Source organism: Cavia porcellus, unplaced genomic scaffold (genome assembly GCF_034190915.1).
Source record: "Cavia porcellus strain 051 isolate PalLab524CR breed Dunkin Hartley unplaced genomic scaffold, mCavPor4.1 scaffold_23, whole genome shotgun sequence".
Taxonomy (NCBI): Eukaryota; Metazoa; Chordata; class Mammalia; order Rodentia; family Caviidae; genus Cavia; species Cavia porcellus.
Genome location: NW_026947506.1, coordinates 56,132,569 through 56,151,191, shown reverse-complemented (window position 1 = coordinate 56,151,191; position 18,623 = coordinate 56,132,569). Strand labels below are relative to the sequence as shown.

At 45.8% G+C, this 18,623-nt stretch overlaps 1 protein-coding gene across 9 annotated transcripts in view; it reads right to left on the bottom strand.

The window, feature by feature from the left end:
• The window catches only part of Caln1 (calneuron 1), a 530,573-nt gene that overhangs the window by 354,273 nt on the left and 157,677 nt on the right, over positions 1–18,623 (bottom strand). For 8 of the 9 annotated variants that reach the window (XM_063234472.1, XM_063234470.1, XM_063234477.1 and 5 more), the window contains one exon: positions 6,312–6,436. In XM_063234472.1, coding sequence (XP_063090542.1) covers positions 6,312–6,436 — 125 coding nt within the window. Of the gene's footprint in view, positions 1–6,311; positions 6,437–17,487; positions 17,640–18,623 lie in introns of those variants that run through there. The other variant, XM_063234475.1, reaches the window with a different exon arrangement.

The window sequence follows — 18,623 nt, the reverse complement described above, 5'->3', positions numbered from 1 at the left end:
CCCCCCAAAATGTGAAGCGTGAGGAGTGAGCTGGGCAACAGGAGTGATGGGGGAGGGATGGTGGAGATGTGTTTCAAATCTGTCCAAGTGAAACCGTAAGGAAAACATAACAAAAGGAAGGAAGGAAGGAAGGAAGGAAGGAAGGAAGGGGAAGAGGATGGGAGAGGGAGGGAGGGAAGGAAGAAGAGAAAGAAAAAAGAAGGGAGGGAGGGTGGGGGGGAGGCAAAATAAGTTGCAAGGTCAGGATCTGTAGACTGCCAATTAGAAGGCGGCCAGGAGAGAAAAAGAAGAATCAAGGATGACTTCCAGATTACAGTTTTGGCTGACTGAGTAAAATATGGTAATTTCCCCAGAAAAATTCCAGAGGAGGGGCAGTTTTAGAGGATAAAGAACAATCCATTCAGGTTGCAGTGTTTGGAGTTTAAGGGACTTGTGAGGCATCTACACAGACAGGGCTGCGGGTGCCAAGTCTAAAAGTCACAATGCCCGAAGGGTGGAAAGTTTGTAACTCCAGGCCAGAAGCACAGCGATGCCCACGGGATGACAACAGAAAACACAGAAAGGGACACGCAAAGAAGGGAGTCCACAACAAACATGAAAATAACAAAGAGGTAGCGAAAGGACAGGAGGAAATCCAGCTAATCACACGGGTGCCAACAGAGTGACAATTCAAAAACAAGAGCGTGAATAACAGGGCCAGATGCGACGGAGAGTCTGGAATAAATTGTGAGCACGAGTCATCCGGAATGAGCAAACAGGGTCACAGAGCAGACTGAGCAGCACCGGAGCAATGGATCCGGAACATTCCCCACAAAGAGGGTCAGCAACCAAACACAGCCTCGGCTAGAAGGAAGGGGTCCTGATACACCTGCTCCCACCCTGCGTTACAATATCCCCCATGTGTGGATGCGTACACACTTACAAATCTGAATTCTGAGACACGCAATACGTCAGCAGCTGGGCAGTTCTGCTCACTGTGACACCAACAGTGCTGGAGAGACCCCTCTCCCCCCACCTTGGAGCCCCGGTACACACACAGAACGAAGACTGACACACCAGGTTGCCTGCCTGCCCCACAGGAAACAGGGACCCGCACATCCAGCAGTCACCCCTTGTCTCACAGCAACTGTTTGCCAGGGCAATTTCCTCCCCAGCTACACCCGCTCCAGCAGTTCAGCAGGGGGAAAGAACTCTAAGAAGGACCGGGGCTGGGGGGCGGTGTGGCCACACTGGGATACTTTTATGGGGAGAGAGGAGTTACCATGAGGGCTGGGTGGTGGGCACCAGGGTGGGTACAGGAAGGAGAGAAGGGAAGGAAGGAACAGCTAAGTTAGATGGTTCTGTGGCACGATCAAGAGGAAAATGGATCAGGACCCCAGCCCTGCCCAGCAGCAAGGACCGGAAGACTGTCTTGGAGAAAGCGGAGGCAGCACCACAGAGGACCAACCCGGCTGCACTCTAGGTTAGAAAAGAGGAAGATACTGCTCAGGGCTGGAATAGAGCGAAGAAGCTCAAACACTTTTAAACTAAAACTAATCTTATTTTATTTGCAATACAGCATAATGATATTCATTTTGGGAATTGGTACATGCATGCATCACACTTAGACTCTTTAATGACCCTTGTTCGGTGACAAATATTCTACAAAGATCTTCATAGTGTTAGGTCAAAAAGGCAGAATAAGAAGAGGCAACATATAAGAACATCCCATGAAACACAAAGTTACTATCATCTGGAAGGCTGGGAGAAAAAGATTGCAAGAAACAGAAGAGATTTTCACAAACAATGTGCAAACTTGCCTGCCTGCCATGTGCAGATTGTTCTTAATAAGACAAGGGTCAGGAGAGGATTTTCAAACACAGCCTCAGTAAAGCAGGCAGAGGGAGCCACGTGTAGGGCCACCAAGACCACATTTGAAACTGAAAAAAAAAAAAGGGGGGGGGGGGGCTGGGGATATTAGATCCTAACAGTTCCAAACCAGAAACAACCCAAATATCCATCAACATCAGGAGTAAATAAATTGAGGCATATTTATACAAGGGAACACTGTATTAATGAAAGAAAATTAATTCCAATTAAAGGCGAATTTAAGAGCAAGAGAGCATTACAGCATTATCATATAAATAAAACTAAGATTTAAAAGAATATAATCTTTATAAAATCCCACAGGACGCTGCTATTACTTTATGTGTATTTATAAACTGTTTGAATAAATTGTAAGCTCCTTGGAGACAGGTAATGAATATTACACTTCACCAACTTTCCTCTTAGAAAGCTTTTGGGATGGATGGTGATATGGTCTGAATGTAGTTTGCTCACCAACTGCCTATGGTTTGGAGGCTTTGGTTCCCAGTGTGACAAAAGAGATGAAAAACAGTGGAATTTTAAAAGGTGGGATCTGGGGCTGGGGATTTAGCTCAGCGGCATAAGCGCCTGCCTTGCAAGCAGGCGGTCGTGAGTTCGATCCCTGGTACCGATAAAAACGAAAAAGACAAAAGAAAAAAAAACAAAAGGCGGGATCCACTGAGAAGTAGTTAAGGCCTCTGGTGCAGTCCTGGCTTCTCCCAGACGGGCTCTGGCTTCCATCTAACCACCGCATCTCTTCCCTTCCCCAAATAGTTTTGCCACTGTGATGACATTCACCATGTGAACTCACTAGAACTCAGTGAATACCAGCACCAAGGTCTTAAAACACCTAGCACTGTGAGCTAAATAATCTCCTTTCTTTATTAAAAACAAAAACAAAAAAAACAAGCCTCTAGTATTTCATTACAGTAAGGGAAAGTGAACTGACATGAATAGGAATGAATGTTAGGGATTTGTTTGGCTGGTTGATTTCTAAGTAAAATCTGGCCCAATTTTTATGTCTTTGCATTATTTTCTGCTGAGCTTTGTGTAAAGGAAAGGAATAGAAATTTCCCAGGAGCAAATTGTAGCTAGAAACGTGGTGAGTGGTTTCACACTGGTACTATTATGGTTTATACCTAAAATATGCTCCAAAAGTCTCATTTGTGCGTGGAAGCCGATGGGTGATTGGATCACGGGGGCCCTCTGCTCATGGTTCAGAGCTGAGTGTGTTAGGAGATGGAGCCTGCTTGGGGGTGGTCCCTGGAGTGTGACCTGGAAGATATTCTTGGCTCTGGCTCTGGCTCTGTGTTCCTCTGTCTCTGTGTCTATGTCTCTCTGTCTCTGTTTCTTCCTCTTTCTCTCTCTCGCTCTCTCTTTCTCTCTCTCTCTCTCTCTTTCTCTCTTTCTGTCTCTCTCTCTGTTTCTCTCTCTCTCTCTGTCTCTCTCTCTGTCTCTCTGTTTCTCTCTCTCTGTCTCTGTCTCTCTCTGTCTCTCTCTCTCTCTCTCTCTCTCTCTCTCTCTCTCTCTCTCTCTTTCTCTTTCTGTCTCTCTGTCTGTCTCTCTTCCTCTCCTGACCCTTCCACCATGCTGTTCCTGGCTTGGAACCAGCTGACTACAGAATGAAAACACAAAACCACAGCTTAATTAAAATGCTCCTCTTGAACTTGCTGGTGTCTGGTACTTTGTCCCAGTGATGGGAAAGCCAACTAGTGCAGGTACTCCAGGGCAATCACTCATCAACCCAGTGCCTTTGGCCCATGCATCAAATGAAAGAGACACTGGGGACATGGCATCAGTGGTGATAAACGCTAAGAGGAGAGAAGCTGCCCCTGTGGCCATCAGAGGCAGGAGGCTGCAGCTGCTCTAGCATGGGGTGGTGGGAGCAGAGAGCTCAGTAGTCAGCAAATGCCTGTGCTCCAGTAACTGGACCACAGAGGACGCTGCAGTGCCCAGCAGTGTCCTACATGTTGACAACCTGCGCAGCTCCTCCGTCTTCAGAGGATAAATGAGAGGCTCACGCAGCGGAATCTCAGTACCAGCTTGACCTACGGCAGCCTGAGAGAAGACAAGCAGGTAATGCTGGAAACTCTGGCTTCCCCAGACCTGATTCGGACCCGCCAGTGTCCAGACCTTGCCTGCCTGCTCTAAACCCCGAGCACATCTGCCCCGTCCTGTCTAGAGCCCCGAGATGCTTGTAATACAGCAAAAGGAGTCATAACTCAGCATTCACCTTGACAAAACAAAAAAAAGTAAATAAGGAGAACAAACCCTTCATCAAAAAATAAATGGCCCTTCTCCAGGCCGAGAGCCTGGATTACTCTCCTGAAGGACAAACACAAACCAGCCAGCCCCTGGCCATGCGTGCTGGCCTCCTCTCAGTCAGGAACCCTGAAGCGGACATGGAGGGCTGCTTCAATTCCTGCCAGCCTCTTTCCTTGCATCTCGGCCCTGCTGGCTGCCTGTGCCCAGTTATAACAGCAAGCCTGTGGGTTCTGCTGCTTGCCAAGAATGTGGGGGCATCTGAGCCAGGATCCAACATGGTAGGGGGGAGGATCCAGCCAGCAGTCCTCTTAAAAAACACAGCCTGTGGTGGTCCCCAACAGCAGCCCTGGCAGAGGCCAGATTACCAGCAACTTTCACCTTTCACCTCTTTCTTATTCAGGGTAGAGTTGAGAAGAAAGAGGGCTCAGACAGAAGGCCACACTTTATTCCCACACGTCATCGGGTTGGTAGTCATAGCCTCTTCAAAGCTCACCCAAAATGTGCAAGTGGCCCTGGCTATAACGAATGGCCAGGGCCACTCTCCTGTCTCTCACAGGAATCTTTCAGTCCATCCTCATCATGAGAGACTGGGGCTGGGGAACCAGCTCAACTACATCCACGCACCCCTCAGTCTTCATTCCCAGTGGACTCCCAAGGGTTGGGAAAGTCTGGGCTTTGCGTGACCTGCAAGACAAAACTGCTATGTTTGGAATGCCTGTGCACCCCAAAAAAAATTCCTATGTGGAAATATAATCACAAGTGTGATGGTATTAGGATGTGGGCATTGAGGGAGGTGGTGAGGAGGGCAGAGCCCCCATGAACGGGATTGGTGGAGGCCCAAGAGAGCTCATTCATCTGCACCCAAAAGGACCTGGTGCCATCTATGACTCAGGACCCAGGCCCTCACCAGATGGCAACCGCCAGTACTTTGGTAGCAGCTCCCCAAACTATGGACAATAAATACCTGTTGTCAGCCAACCAGTCCACTGTTCTAACAGTCCGAATGTCTAAGACATCACCCAAGCACAGCCCTACGCTGCTCTGTGGTCACCAGGAGGGACTCTTTCTGGAGGACGACAGGCCTCTTTTTCCTGCTCCTGTGACCGGCATCTGTCTGCACATCCTTTGGCCAGCTGCAGGCCAGAACATCTGAGGGTCCCACCCTCCTCTCAGGCTCCCAGGTCTCTGTCAGCCTGGACCTGCCCATACCATTCCCACTTCTAACATCTTCTGGCCTCTCAGGGGCCCCGCTCCAAGCATTGAAATAACCATGCAAACGAAATGGACAAGGGAAGAGAAGGTGATCTTCAGCTCTCCTCCTGGTGGTCCTCATCTCCTGTCCATGGCCAGCAAGTCTGGCTTCCCTGAGCCACCCTATGAGAAGTCCTGCCCATCACCAGGCACATACCAAGCACAATGGTTTGGATCGTGACACTTAAAAGCAAGTATGAGAGACATCTGGAGTAATTTTGACCCCTCTACATTAGAAGCAAATTTAAACTTCATGTGGTAAAATAGCATTACAAAGAACACATCATTAAAACCCACTTGGGAAATTGATTCTGGTTTGGCCTCGGCAAAAGTATCTGTAAAGTCGACCTCATTTTCTTTTTCTTTTTAAAAAAAATTTTTTTAAACAGAGGATTGGTTTATCCAGGATACAATGGGACACTATCCTTGGGTGAATTTGATCATCATGTTCCCAGATTTATTCCCTTCCCTAACTCTCATCCTGAACACCCAGAGTTGTACAAGGTTATGGAGGAACAGAGGGAATTAAAATAATTGCGGCCCACTTCCACCTGGACATTGCTTCCCGGGGATTCTGAGCTGGGCAATGTCAGAGCACAATGGCCCTAAGTCAAGAGACAGCGCTAGCAGTGCTCAGCCCTGTCCTGCAGGCCAGGAAATCCATCAACTGCACCAGTGATGAAGAGCCCATACGGTGGACAATGCATTTTAAGATAGGTGAGGGCTAGCCCAGCAAGTAGTAGCCAAGGAAACCAAAGTATTTGCCATCGACTCCCAAGCAACAAGGTCCATCTCACACAAAGTGGTCATTTAGGGAAACTTTTGTCTCTAACCTCTTTCCCATCACATGTATCATGGTCAGAGTTGGTCAACAGTGCTTTCCTGTGGGCCCCAAGAGCCGAACAAGGCCCCCTCGGGTGTCTGAGCTCCCAGCCAGGTGGATCCCTTACCATCGAGCTCCTCCACGGAGATGTTGGCCAGCTGCTCGCTGTCGCTGCCAGCAGAGAGAGAGCGGTTGAGGTAATTCCCCTTGTACAGCAGGCCAGCAGTCACGTGGTGGAACGGCATCTTTTCCCTGCTCACGACAGAATGGGGGAGAGGGGAGAGAAAGACATCATCATTTGTTCCTTCCTCCTTCCCTTCCTTAAAGGACCATCGCGGTTTTCCAATGGCCCATGTTCCTTTTTAAGTAGCATTAACAGTGGTAAAGGGAAAGCCAGAATATCCCCTGGGTCCCCCTGGCCTGGGCAGGTCCCGAAGGATCTTAGGTTCCACCTTTCCTTTATTTGACACTTTTCACATTTAATTATGAATCTGAACTACAATGTCCTTGTCAACCACAGCACACCATGTCTCTCTCAAACTGCATCTCCATACAAATGAGAATACCCTCCGCTGCTTTCCTTGGCCAGAATAATTTTTACATTCTACACCCACAAGGAAGGACTGAGCACCCCAGAAAGGATGGAGGGCCCAGGGATGGTCATTGTGGAGGTGATCACCCAGAGAATCAAGTATCTCATTCCCATCCACCCCCAGCAGAAAAGTAGGTGTTCCCTCTGTGCAGCCTTCAAAAAGGGTAGGAAGAGGCCAGGCTCTCAGAAAACATGGGAGGCTGCGGCTGGATTTCTAACACACAGCTGAGACTGAGGTGCAGACGCCCCTCACATGAGTGGCTGGGAGCACACAGACTCTGGATTGGCAATCACACCTGCCGGTCCCACTGTGATAAGAGGTGGCACCTCAAGGTGTCCTCAGAACAATGGGACTTCCAGCCCCCCCACAGGACATCAAAGCAGCCCACACTAACACTCCTGTGCGCAAAGCTCCCTCGCCCAAAGGGCCACCAGGGGGCTCAGATGTTCCCCCAGCACAAGGTGAGCCAGAGGCTCTGGCCCTTGGAAAAGAAACGCACCATAAGCAGAATGAAGGAGCAGAAAGAGGCGCGGTGCGGGCCAGGTGGTCCTCTCCACAGCAGAGAGCGCTGATCCTGACCCAACTTACCCAGTAAGGGAACAAGTTAACCCGGAAGTGCTTCCCAATCTAGAAGTGGGGCTAAGAGAATATCAGGGCAGAATGGAGGCCAACAGACAGCAAGCAAGTGCTGCGGCGGAGTCACCTTTCTTTCCCACAGAGCGGCTGGCAGGGGAAGTGTCCTCCCCGCCACGGTGGGTACCCCAGCTGAGGCTGAAGGCCTAGGGAGATTCTATGGGATGGAAATGTACCCTGAGCCTCTCCCGCCCTACACATGCCGCACTCTCTGCACAAGTCACCTGCGGAGTCTCTGGGCTCTAAAGTTGGCATCTGTGCAGGTGGCCATGGTGACACTCCTGAGTGACAAGGTGTAAAGTGCAGGGAAGACACACAAGGGGATGCTAAGTCCCTGAGAACTACCTACATCTTGCTGCCCCTCCAAGAGACTTGTTAGAAAACTCCAAATGGGAATAACCTTTCCTGATCAAGTTAGGAAGCTGCCCGCCAGCACCAGGGACCACCAGGCTTTTGTCATCTTTCCCTGTGACATCGCTAAGTGACAGGTCCAGCAGGATACCACTTGAACCTAAGACACAGCAGCATGATGCCACTTGGGCTGAGAACAGCTAACTTAAGAGATCAACCAACGAAACAGCTAAATTTAGAAGGGTTTGACCAAAAGCACAATTATAAAATTACACACTGGGCATGGTGGTGCATGCCTGAAATCCTGGCACTCTTGGAAGAGCAAGTCATGAGGATGACAAATTTGAGTCCAGTCTGAGCAACTCAGCAACATAGTGAGACCTTGTTTTAAATTAAGAATAAAACAGGTTGGAGCTATAGCCTAGTGCAAAGGCCCTGGGTTTAATACCAGTATCCCACCCACTCTGTACCAGAAAATTCTAGACCTCAAGCATGCCCAAGTGCTATTTCACCTAAGCAACCTCAGACATTTCCACCCAGGTGTCAAACCTGCATTTCAAACTCAAGATGTCTAAAAATGAATTAATTGTCTTCCTACAAAATCAGGCTGAATTTCCTAATTTCCTTTATTTCTATCAAAGGTGCTTGTTAGCTCATCATAACAACTAGGACAACTCTTACAAATGCTCAGCACCCCTATAAGTAAAACAGACGTGTGACTGAGGCAAGAGCCAACTGTCAGCCTGAGCACCTCCCTGCACTCTCTCTGAGACTAAGGAAATGCACATTCACAGGCCAGTCACAAGCCAGCCATGCTCATCACAGAGGACACAGGGATTGGCCAGTTTTAAGGGGGCGCCTTCCGCTAATCATAAGTCAGGTGTCTCCAAGTCCACCCTGACTGTAAGTAGATGGCAAGAATTGTTTTCATGGGAAAAAACAGTTCCATTGCTGTCACCTTGTTTCTCTGAGTGAATTTTCAGACCAAAGAAGATTCAAAGGGAGAACCAGATTATGAATCAGGACTGGGGAGACACTGTGCCAACTGCACGGGGCCAGGAACATGGCCCCATGAGCATGGATCAGGGTCCATGCCCAGGGGATAAGAAGTCCATCCTGGCTAATGCTATCTATGTGGTTTTAGCCTCATTCCCATCACTGACCCCAGCACCCACTTCTCCCCACCAGCTGTTGACCACTGTTTGAGTCTTTGTACACTTGGGAAGTCAAACTGGATCTTTGATGTTATTACACAGAGCGAGACTCAGAAAGCTCAGTTCAGTAGCTGAAAGCCTTCCTTTCCATCCCATCCCAGCTTCCTCCAGTTCTCAGCATTTAATAAATGTCTTCCCTTTACCTCCTTTACTTGGCTAGCAGAAGCTCTGGATCCATCACACAAATTTTTACAGCCAAAGCAATAAAATTATATTCAAGTGAACGTATCGAATCCACATCGCAGGTCAGCCACAGAATAAATGAAGAGCACTATGCAGAGAAAAGCGTTCTCTGCAGACTCCCACTTACCATCCCAACCTAATTTACTGCTGGAAAAAAAAAAAAGGCGGCTTGCGAAATGAAGTCCACATTCAGCTCATTCAGTGTCTGCACCCAAAAAGCTCAGTCTAGTGGGAAGGAAAACACATGCAACGGAACCATCCAGCTAGATAAATAATAAAGTCATGCTCAAGAAAAGGCGAGGACACTATCCCAAGCAAATTCAAAGCAGCTGCTGCAATTAAGGACTAAATTTCATTCCAAGCAGTCTGGGGAAACCCAAGCTTTAAACTTCTTTTCTTGACTAAGAAGGGAAGTGTACAAGTCCATGAGCAAAGGCAAACCTTGTCCTAGGACTAAAACCTAAAGACAGATCCTCATGTGCAGGTCAATGAATAAAAATAAATACTTTTAAGGCCATTTTTAATTCATTGGGAAATGTTATTTAAGTAACTGTTTATCACATGAACTTTTCTGTGTTTTAGGTAAGGCAGTGCTATGGTCTAAACATGTAAGTGTTTTCCCCCAAAATTCCTATGCCGGAACCTAACGCCCAGTGTGAGAGCAGTTAGTTGGAGATGGAGGTACATGGCCTGTGATTCCAGCACCCTGGGAGGCTGAGGCAGGAAGATTGAAGTTTGAGGCCAGCCTGAACTACATGGCAAGACCCTGCTTCAAAATGTAACAGGTGAAGTTTTTAGGAGGTGATTAAATCATATGGAAAAAGCCTTCATGAACGGGATTAGGTCTCTGGGAACTACCCTAGGTCCCCTTCTCTTTCACCTTCCACTGTATGAGGATATAGGAACAAGATACCATCTCAGAAGCAGAGAATCATCCCCACAAAACACTGGATTCTCAACCTAACTGATGAATTTCTGCTGTTTATAAATTACTCAGCCTAAGTTATTCTGTCATAGCACCAGAAACAGACTACGTCAGGCAAGACGGTTTCATGGTGAATAATTAGAATCTTCTGTTCAAAACCCAGGAGTCAATTTTCCTGGGTTTCCAGCTTGCTGACAGCTGATTTACAACCACAGATTCTCAGATTCTACAACCACATAAACTAATCCCTTATGTAAATCTCACTGTGTATATGAAACACACACATACACACACACATCTTTGGAGAACCCACACTAATACACCTCCATTTTACTTCTTTATAGTGCCAGGGTATTATCATTGTGGGCAAAGACTATTATTCAGGGCCACTAAACCAAAGCTACTCAAAGTATCACTGCCAATCATAGTTGGCGCATATCTGCAGGAGTGCAGGAGTAGTCATTTATAACATCACCCCAACATCTGGATCAGAGACATGGATTTTTTGGTATATTTTTGCTTTTTAATTGTATTTTCCCAGTCATTCTTCTGTAGTGTGTTTTACAAAAGTGCCAGGGTACAAACAAAATGCTTTTAAAGTGCTGGGTTTTTCCTCACACTTAGCTTGAGAAGCTTTGCTCTGGGCCCTTTAAATTGCACTGATTTCTGGTAATAGACCATGGAAAGAGAAAAGAAGAAAAACGTCTCAAGAAATGCATTTTAGCTTGCCCCTGAGACTTTCTCAAAGAACTTAAGACTTTTTAAAAGTTGCAGATGAACTTCTGAAAGTGCCTGAAAGCTCTCAGTTGATGCTTGAGCTCCCTGCAGAGCGTCTGGTGGTGTCTACTGCAGAGCTGACAGAGAGTCCTGTCCTCTAATCACCAGACAGACAAAGGGCACCACTGATCTTGCACTCACAAATGTAGTCAAGCCTGGCCAACCCTGACAGGGCCTTTGCTAAATTCCACTTAAAATACCCATGAAAGCGTATAACAATAATGATATTCCCTACAGCACTGTCAGTGTATGGAAGAAACTTCCATAAAATCAGCACTGTTAGGCTTAACCAATCAAACGTCAGTGCTAGGGCCCTGGAATCAGAGACAAAAAAGAGTCAGAGGGTAAAGGGAGAAGCAGGCTTCTTTACCCAAATTCTCTTCTACTTCAAGCACTCAGAGGTGATCGACCATGACATCAGACAACTATCTTCCCAACTACTGTGTTTTGAAAGCAGCCAGGGTCAACCTCACCGTCCCGGTTGCCTTCTGTCCTAGAGCTACTTGTGATGATCAGAACCCTGAGTCTGAGACCTGGTCCCCACCTCGGGAGCTGTGAACTTAGCTACAGGAACAGGTACTGATGAGAGGAGCCATGCAGACTGCCCTGCTGGGATCATGAGTTTTCATATATTGTTGCTGACTGAGGACAAACTGCAGATGTCCTCAGACAACCCAGAAATCTTCTCCTCAGGGTCCAAGAGCTAAGTCGTGGGGACAAGCCGATCCCATCCTACTCCAGCAAAGATTCCCTAGACGAGTGCCAGCAAGACACTGGGCATTTGGCTAAGCACTTATAAAACAGTTTTGTTCTCTCATTAAAATCCGGCAAGGGCACGCCAACTGGCAAACACCAGGTTTGGACAGATCTCAAATCAGACAAGAATGAGTAAGCAAAAAACAAAAACAAAAAAAAAACAAGGGGGGAGGGTCTGCATAAAAGCTGTTTCATTAGAGAACACACTTACAAAAAGTACAGCAAATGTATATCACCAGCAATGGTAGAATACAAGACAGCACACAATTTCACAAAGTTCCTGTTTCATAACCCCCCAAAAAAGTAAGAAAGCAGGATATCTATGAAACAGGAATGCAGATTCATAAAGAAATATCAGAGTAAGGTGAAGAGACTGCAAGATAAAAAGAAAAGACAATAGACAAGAGATACAAGCTGGCTTGGAAACAGTGGCACAGGCCTTGGTAAACAAAGGAAAAATCCAAGAGACAGAAGGATGGAATCAGAATTAATGATAATAAAATAGTTCAAAGCAACAAAACATAATGCATCCACGTATCTATTGCCCACATTTAACACCTGCTAATGTTGCTTCATCTGCTTGGGTTTTATTTCAAGGAATACAATCTTACACGGAAGCTCTGCCCACCATTCCTCCATCTCCTCCCTTCCAGAGAGAATGCAGCTCTAGAGGTGAGGTGGATCATCTTTGTCCATATTTTTAAGTTTGTCTACATTTGCACATAATTATGCAGAACATGATACAGCATTGCGGTGTCTCTCCTTAAATTTACATCACTGACGTCACACCATCTCTTGTGCTTGCAACTTGCACATTTCAATCCATATTGGAGTTGGGAATTCACCCAAATCCGTACACACACACTTAGTTAATTCATTTACAGGAGCTCAGTAGCTTTCCATTGCACACATATTATTATAATTCATTTCCCATTACTGCTGTGGTTGGGGTGTGGTTTGTACCCCAAAAATTCACGTGCTGGAGCCAGGTCCTCAATGTCAGGGAGCGGAAAGGTGAGGGGACTGTTAGAAGGTGGAGCCTCTTGGGAGATGACTGCCCTCCTATCAAGGCAATAGTATCGGCCTCATGAAGAGGGTTAGTTCTTGCAGGAGAGAGTAGTTCCTGAGAGAGTCTACTGCTATACAAGAGTGAGCTGACCCTCCCTGACTTCTCGCTCCCTCTCTTCCTCACATGCATCTACTCACCAAGGTAGGCACAACCAGAAAGACTCACCAGCGCCAACCCAATGGAACCAGCTGACCTTGGACTTTCAGCCTCTAAAACTGCAAACTACATAAACTTCTTCTCTTTATAAAGTACCAAGCCTTAGGTATTTTGTTATAGCAAAAAAAAAATGGTGTAAAACAATTACCCAATTAGCTGAAAATTGTGCTGTAATGACTATCTTTATGAGTATCCCTCTGCATACATATGCAGAAATTCTCTGAATGGCACATCTGAATAAAAATACTTAATAGGTTAATTACATGTATTTTTAACTTTACTGGATTTCACACAATTAGTCTTCAAAGTGATTGGGTCAGCTATCCATTGCCACATAAATTACCCTGAATGTAGTGATGTAAAACAATAAATATTTATTATCTCACAGAATTTGTGGGTGATAAATCAGAAGCCATTTTGTGGGGGTGATTCTGGCTTATGGGGGTCTCACGGGGTAACAGTCAAGATAGCTACTGGGACCAACACCACAAGACAGTGTGGCCAGGGCCGGGGGACCTGTTTCCAAGATGGCGCACTCACAACCTGGTCACAAACATTTCTTGCCAAAACTCTGAATTATCAGACTTTGATTTTTCTCAGTTGGCTTCCTTCATAGCTAGATTAAGTATCCTTTTAAATAGCAGCTAGTCATTCTGTTTTCCTCTTTTATAAACATGCTTCTCATCTTTATCTGTGGAGTGATCACTTTTGACTTATCATTGGTTTGTTCTTCCATGTGATAGCTGCCCAATATTTCAGTTTCATCTTACTTTAACCACCCCCAAATATTAATGCTGTTGCTGATACTCTTGTTCCTTAAAATCATTTTGCCATCTAGACGTTTCCACAAGTTTACTGATTTCTCTCCACTGCCTCTGGAATTGCACTCTCTTGTTCCAGGTTAAATTATTCTTAGTGCAAGAATTTAGTCATTCTTTCACAGAGGGCTTGCTTTAAATGGCAAGTATTCTATGTCCTTGTCTGAAAGCAGGGCCTATACTCTAATTTACTCATGTGAATTATAGTTTAGCTTAGAAGAAAATTATACATTCATTACTCACTTGGTATTCCAAGGATGCTCCGCCAGTAGAGAAAGGTCTAACACCAGGATAATCGCTCACCTCTCCTTACCCACTGTGAACAGTTCTAAGTCATTATAGTCTCAGACATAAGCTCTCTGCGAGTCTCTTTATTCTTCTTTTCATAAATTTATTAGATAGTGGACTTCTTCCTTCAACCTGGATACTTTTAGTGATGTCACCACACCCATTCAAAATCCACCTACTGAAGAAGCTGGAGATATAATACCATATTTTCCAGACTATTTTGTTAGTGGGGTTCTCAATGAGAATTAGTTGCAATATTTGAAAATACAGGAACAAAATGCTCAATATAGGAGTGAAGTGAAGTCAGGGGGAAACACTTAAAGTTAGCTTTAGAGCATTTTCCCATTTGCAGGCTGTCAGTGTCCCCACAACGGCCAATTCTAACCTCCCTACCTGTCGCTGGCCATGGAGCTGGGAAGAGATGAGCACAGCACCCCACAACATCCCCGCCACATGCTGCACCTCAAAATCATAGGTAACAGTAGCACAATTAAAAAGGGATGAGCCTGAAGTGTGTATTACCTTTGGCTTTTTTTTTTTTTTTTTTTTTACATAATGTACTCCACAATAGGCTTATTTGGAAGAATGCCCATGTTCAACAACCAGCTCACGAAACCCCTGGAATTTAAAGGGCAGCTTTGGGAAGCCAGTATGAGCGGGCTCCAGCCTACTGCTGGACAAAGGGCATTTTCCTGACAACTTTTAACTGTTTTTATGGAAAGAAAAGTCATGCACATGAGACATTTTCCTGCGACAATGTACTACTGTCCTCTCTCCATCTTCCTAGCTGTGATAAAGTGGTTTAGGGTGATGACAGCAGGAATGATGGCTTTGATCCCTAGATCTCAGCTCCAAGGGACTCTTCTCCAATTTGGAGGTGACTAAGAGAAATCTGTGGGGCCAGCCTAGTCCAGTGGCAGCCTGCAGAGTCAACTCTGAACTATTCTGCAAGTCATTCTGGAAAGCTGTTAAAATCTATTCTCTCTGCCCTTGAACAGTTTTGTAAGCATCATATTCACTGTACAAAGTTGGGTGTGATAGCTCTCTCCTGAACTCCAGCATTCTTGGAGAGTGAGGCAGGAGGATCCCAAGTTTGAGCCCAGCCACATCAACTTCGAAACTTAACAACACCCATCTCAAAAAATAACAGTGTTGGTAGAAGAGCTTATTGGGAAAGTCCTGAGTTCCATCACCAGTACTAACAACAAGAGTAAAAACCCTTAAGCTAAATGTTTAAATTGCCCAGTGATTACCAACTCTTAAATTAAGCTTCATCAGTCTTTAAATTTTTCCAAATGTTTCACATTTGTATCTGCATATCTTATAAGTAATTTTCTCAAGATTACCTGCCAATTTGCAAATTCTCTTTTCAATTTTTACTTACTTGGTGGCTTAATCTTGCCATTGAATTTTTCCTTTAAATAGCCACTTTCCATCTTTAGCAGTTTAACTCTTTCACAAATCCACCTCATTTTTCACCGAGTATAAATCTTTCCTGATAATTTTGCTGTCTCCTTTTCATCGTTGTTAACAGCCTTGTTTTCACATTTGCTCCCAGAGTGGCATTCTATCAGCTCCACCACGATAGGCACTAGTCCTCTCTTTAGGCTGCCCAGACCTGGCCCAGTGGTCACCCATGTCCTGGCTGCCTGTCATTCTTTGTGGAGGCAGCAGTAGCAGAACCTCCGGGTGCTACAGCAGTCTCACCGACTGAGAACCAGCTTTTACATTCATTCCCTGGCTTAGAAGCCTGCATCAGAGAAGTGATTGGAAAATGTGGTAAAAATCTTTATGTAATACGGTAAAAGGCACAGTGCCATGAATCCCCCTCAAAATACTTTGAACACACTTATTCCATCATCTTGCTGCTTTCTGAAGCAGATTGCAAATCCTCTTTCCTGAGGGTCTTTACAGGCGTAATGCAAAATACGGCAGGGCAGATGCTGCTTCCCAGTGCCATGCGGCAGAGAAACTCACCAAGACACCACGCTGTTTCCTCTCCACTCTGTTCACCAGCTCCATCACCATGTGACTTCTGGCTCTTCCCAAAGTCAAAATGACCATGAAGGGGAAATGTTTAGCATGGATTCAGGACAGTGAGGCTGCCAGGACAGTGCAAGTAAAGACACCCACAACAGCAATTTCCAAAACTGCCTCAGAAAGTAGCAAGAAGGATGGGATAAGTCTGTTCAAAATGAGACTGGGTGTTCTGAAGCGAATTCAAAGCAATGTGTGTGTTACTGTAATAATTTTTTAAAATGTAAGTGTTCACGATAGTTTTCAATCTCATCTTGTAAGATCAGGCTACACGTCTTCCTGTAACACAGGCAGGAGTTTCCTTTCATTTCTGCAAGCTTTTTCTTTTGCAGTCATTGCTCTGGGCAGATGCAAGCACCACTGGTACCTCACAGGGTGAGCAGGCAGGCCAAGTCTCTCTCCCTTCACGTGAGGGCGTCTTCATTTGAGTTGTTGTCACAGAACACTACTCACTGGGTATTTTAAATACAAACATTTATTGCTCAGTTCTGGAGATTGAAGACAGACATCGGGGGTGTTGGCATGGTCAGCGTGTTGGTGAGGATTTACAGATGACTGTCTTCTCATCATGATCTCCAGGGTTGGACAGAGAGAAAGCTTTTAGGGGCTTTCTCCTACATAAACTCCGACTTATGGGGTCTCCACCCACCCTCATGAACTGCCTCATCCTTTTTCTGTTGTTATAACAAAATACCTGATGCTGGGTAACACAGAAAGAAGAGAATGGCAATGCCATCTGCTCGGGGCTGATGAGGGCCTCGTGGTGATGTCACAGCGTGGCAGATGGCACTGTGGTGAGGGAGAAAGAGCAGTCACATAGACAGTAAGCCAGATGGATTCAGCAGCCAGGCTTGGATCCTTGATGACAGTCTGCTCTCCTAGGAACTCACTGGAGTCCCACAAGACCTCAACAGTTCTTCTCTCAGTTCTTCTGAGAGCAAAGCCCTTGATGACCTAATTACTTGCAGCTATGCTCCGTCTCCTTCTTAAAGGTGACACCACTCCTGTATTGAGGACCACTCTCTCAGCACAGGAGCCTCTGGGGGCTCCACTCAAGCCATAGTCCACTGATGGTGAGCCTTTCAATGACAGCCAGCCATGGCATGTGTGCCACAGGTTCACCATTTCCAAATCTCAGTGTGATCTAGTTACCTCCCAGGAGCCCCACCTCCTGACAACATCGCGCAAGGAATTCAACATCTGAATTTGGGAGGAGACACGAATATTAAGTCCAAGACTATACAACAGAGCTTGGGATTGAGGTAGGGCTCCTGGTCTGCAGGAGCACCCACTCCTATGATGACCTCCCTGGGCTCAGAGTTCTCCCTTCCCTTCTTTCCAAACATATTTTATGATTTGAAGTTTTAGCCAGGAAACTAGAGCCCATGTCAGGCAGCTCAATGGAAGGACTTAAAACAGTGAACTCTCTGTAAGTTGTGGGAAGAGCTGAAAAACCAAGAGCCCCGGAATAGCAGAAACTCACAAACACACACACACACACACCTTATATCTGGACGAACGTAAGAAGAGGCAATGTGAGAATCTCAAATTCGGGTTTCCCAGAAAGTCCTAGAAGAATAGTAGGGGCTCCTTGACGAAGCAGATTCACACAAGAAGTATTTCACATGGCTAAGATCCACCACTAGGGCACCACCGAAAAGAGGAAGCCACTGCTGAAGTCACAGGTCAAAAGCAGACGGAGACCGAGCTCCACGGCATTTCCGGTCCGCTCACTTCCGGCTCGGGCCCCTCCCCCCAGCATCCACCGGAAGCTCACGCGCAGGGAACCCGGAAATGGCGGTGCGGGTTCCACCCGCAGAATGCACAGGGAGCGGGAGGAGGGAGGCAGACAAATGCGTAAGCAAGCAGGCAAATGACTGGCATAACTACATAATAAATTACGAATTTCATCCAGCGTTCTTATTCTAGTTGCAAGAAAAGAATCCACATTCGCTTAGCGACCTCACTGCCAGCACCAGGCATCCTGGTAACATTTTGAATCTCAAAGAAGAGGAAAATTCTTTTGGGTATCCAGGTGGAAGATACAGGTTCTCCACGATGGAACAAAATGTGAGCTGGCTTCCTTTAGGACAATCAAGACATAATCCCCAGCCAGTGCTGCCCTTAAGAGGGTCACTTAAAATGAGTAGACATTTACAAACTAAATGATGGGGAAAGATGTTAAGGTAAATGTACAAGAAAGGAAAGTTTAACTTCAAACAATTCAAACTAAAAAGCACAGAAAATCCAGTAAGACTATTTTATGTTTAAGAAGAGTAAAATCCAAAATAGTAGTGTATTAATCACAAACTTTGGTAAACCATATTTATAGAGTAGAACCAGTTTATGGAGTAAAAATAAAGGAAAAATGATTTTACATACATACGTGCAAATACTATTCAGCCATAAAAATGGAAGGAATTCTATCACTTGCCACAACATGGATGGGAAATTAGGCGCACACAGAAAGCCCTCATGATCTCACTCTTACATGGAGTCTAAAAATGTTAGCCTCATGGAAACTGAGAGTGAAATAGTGCTCACTGGACACTAGAGAAGATAAGAGCAGACATGGATAGGGGGATGTTGGTCAACAGACACAGTTAGAGTAAGTTCTCTGTTATGTCATACAATAGGGT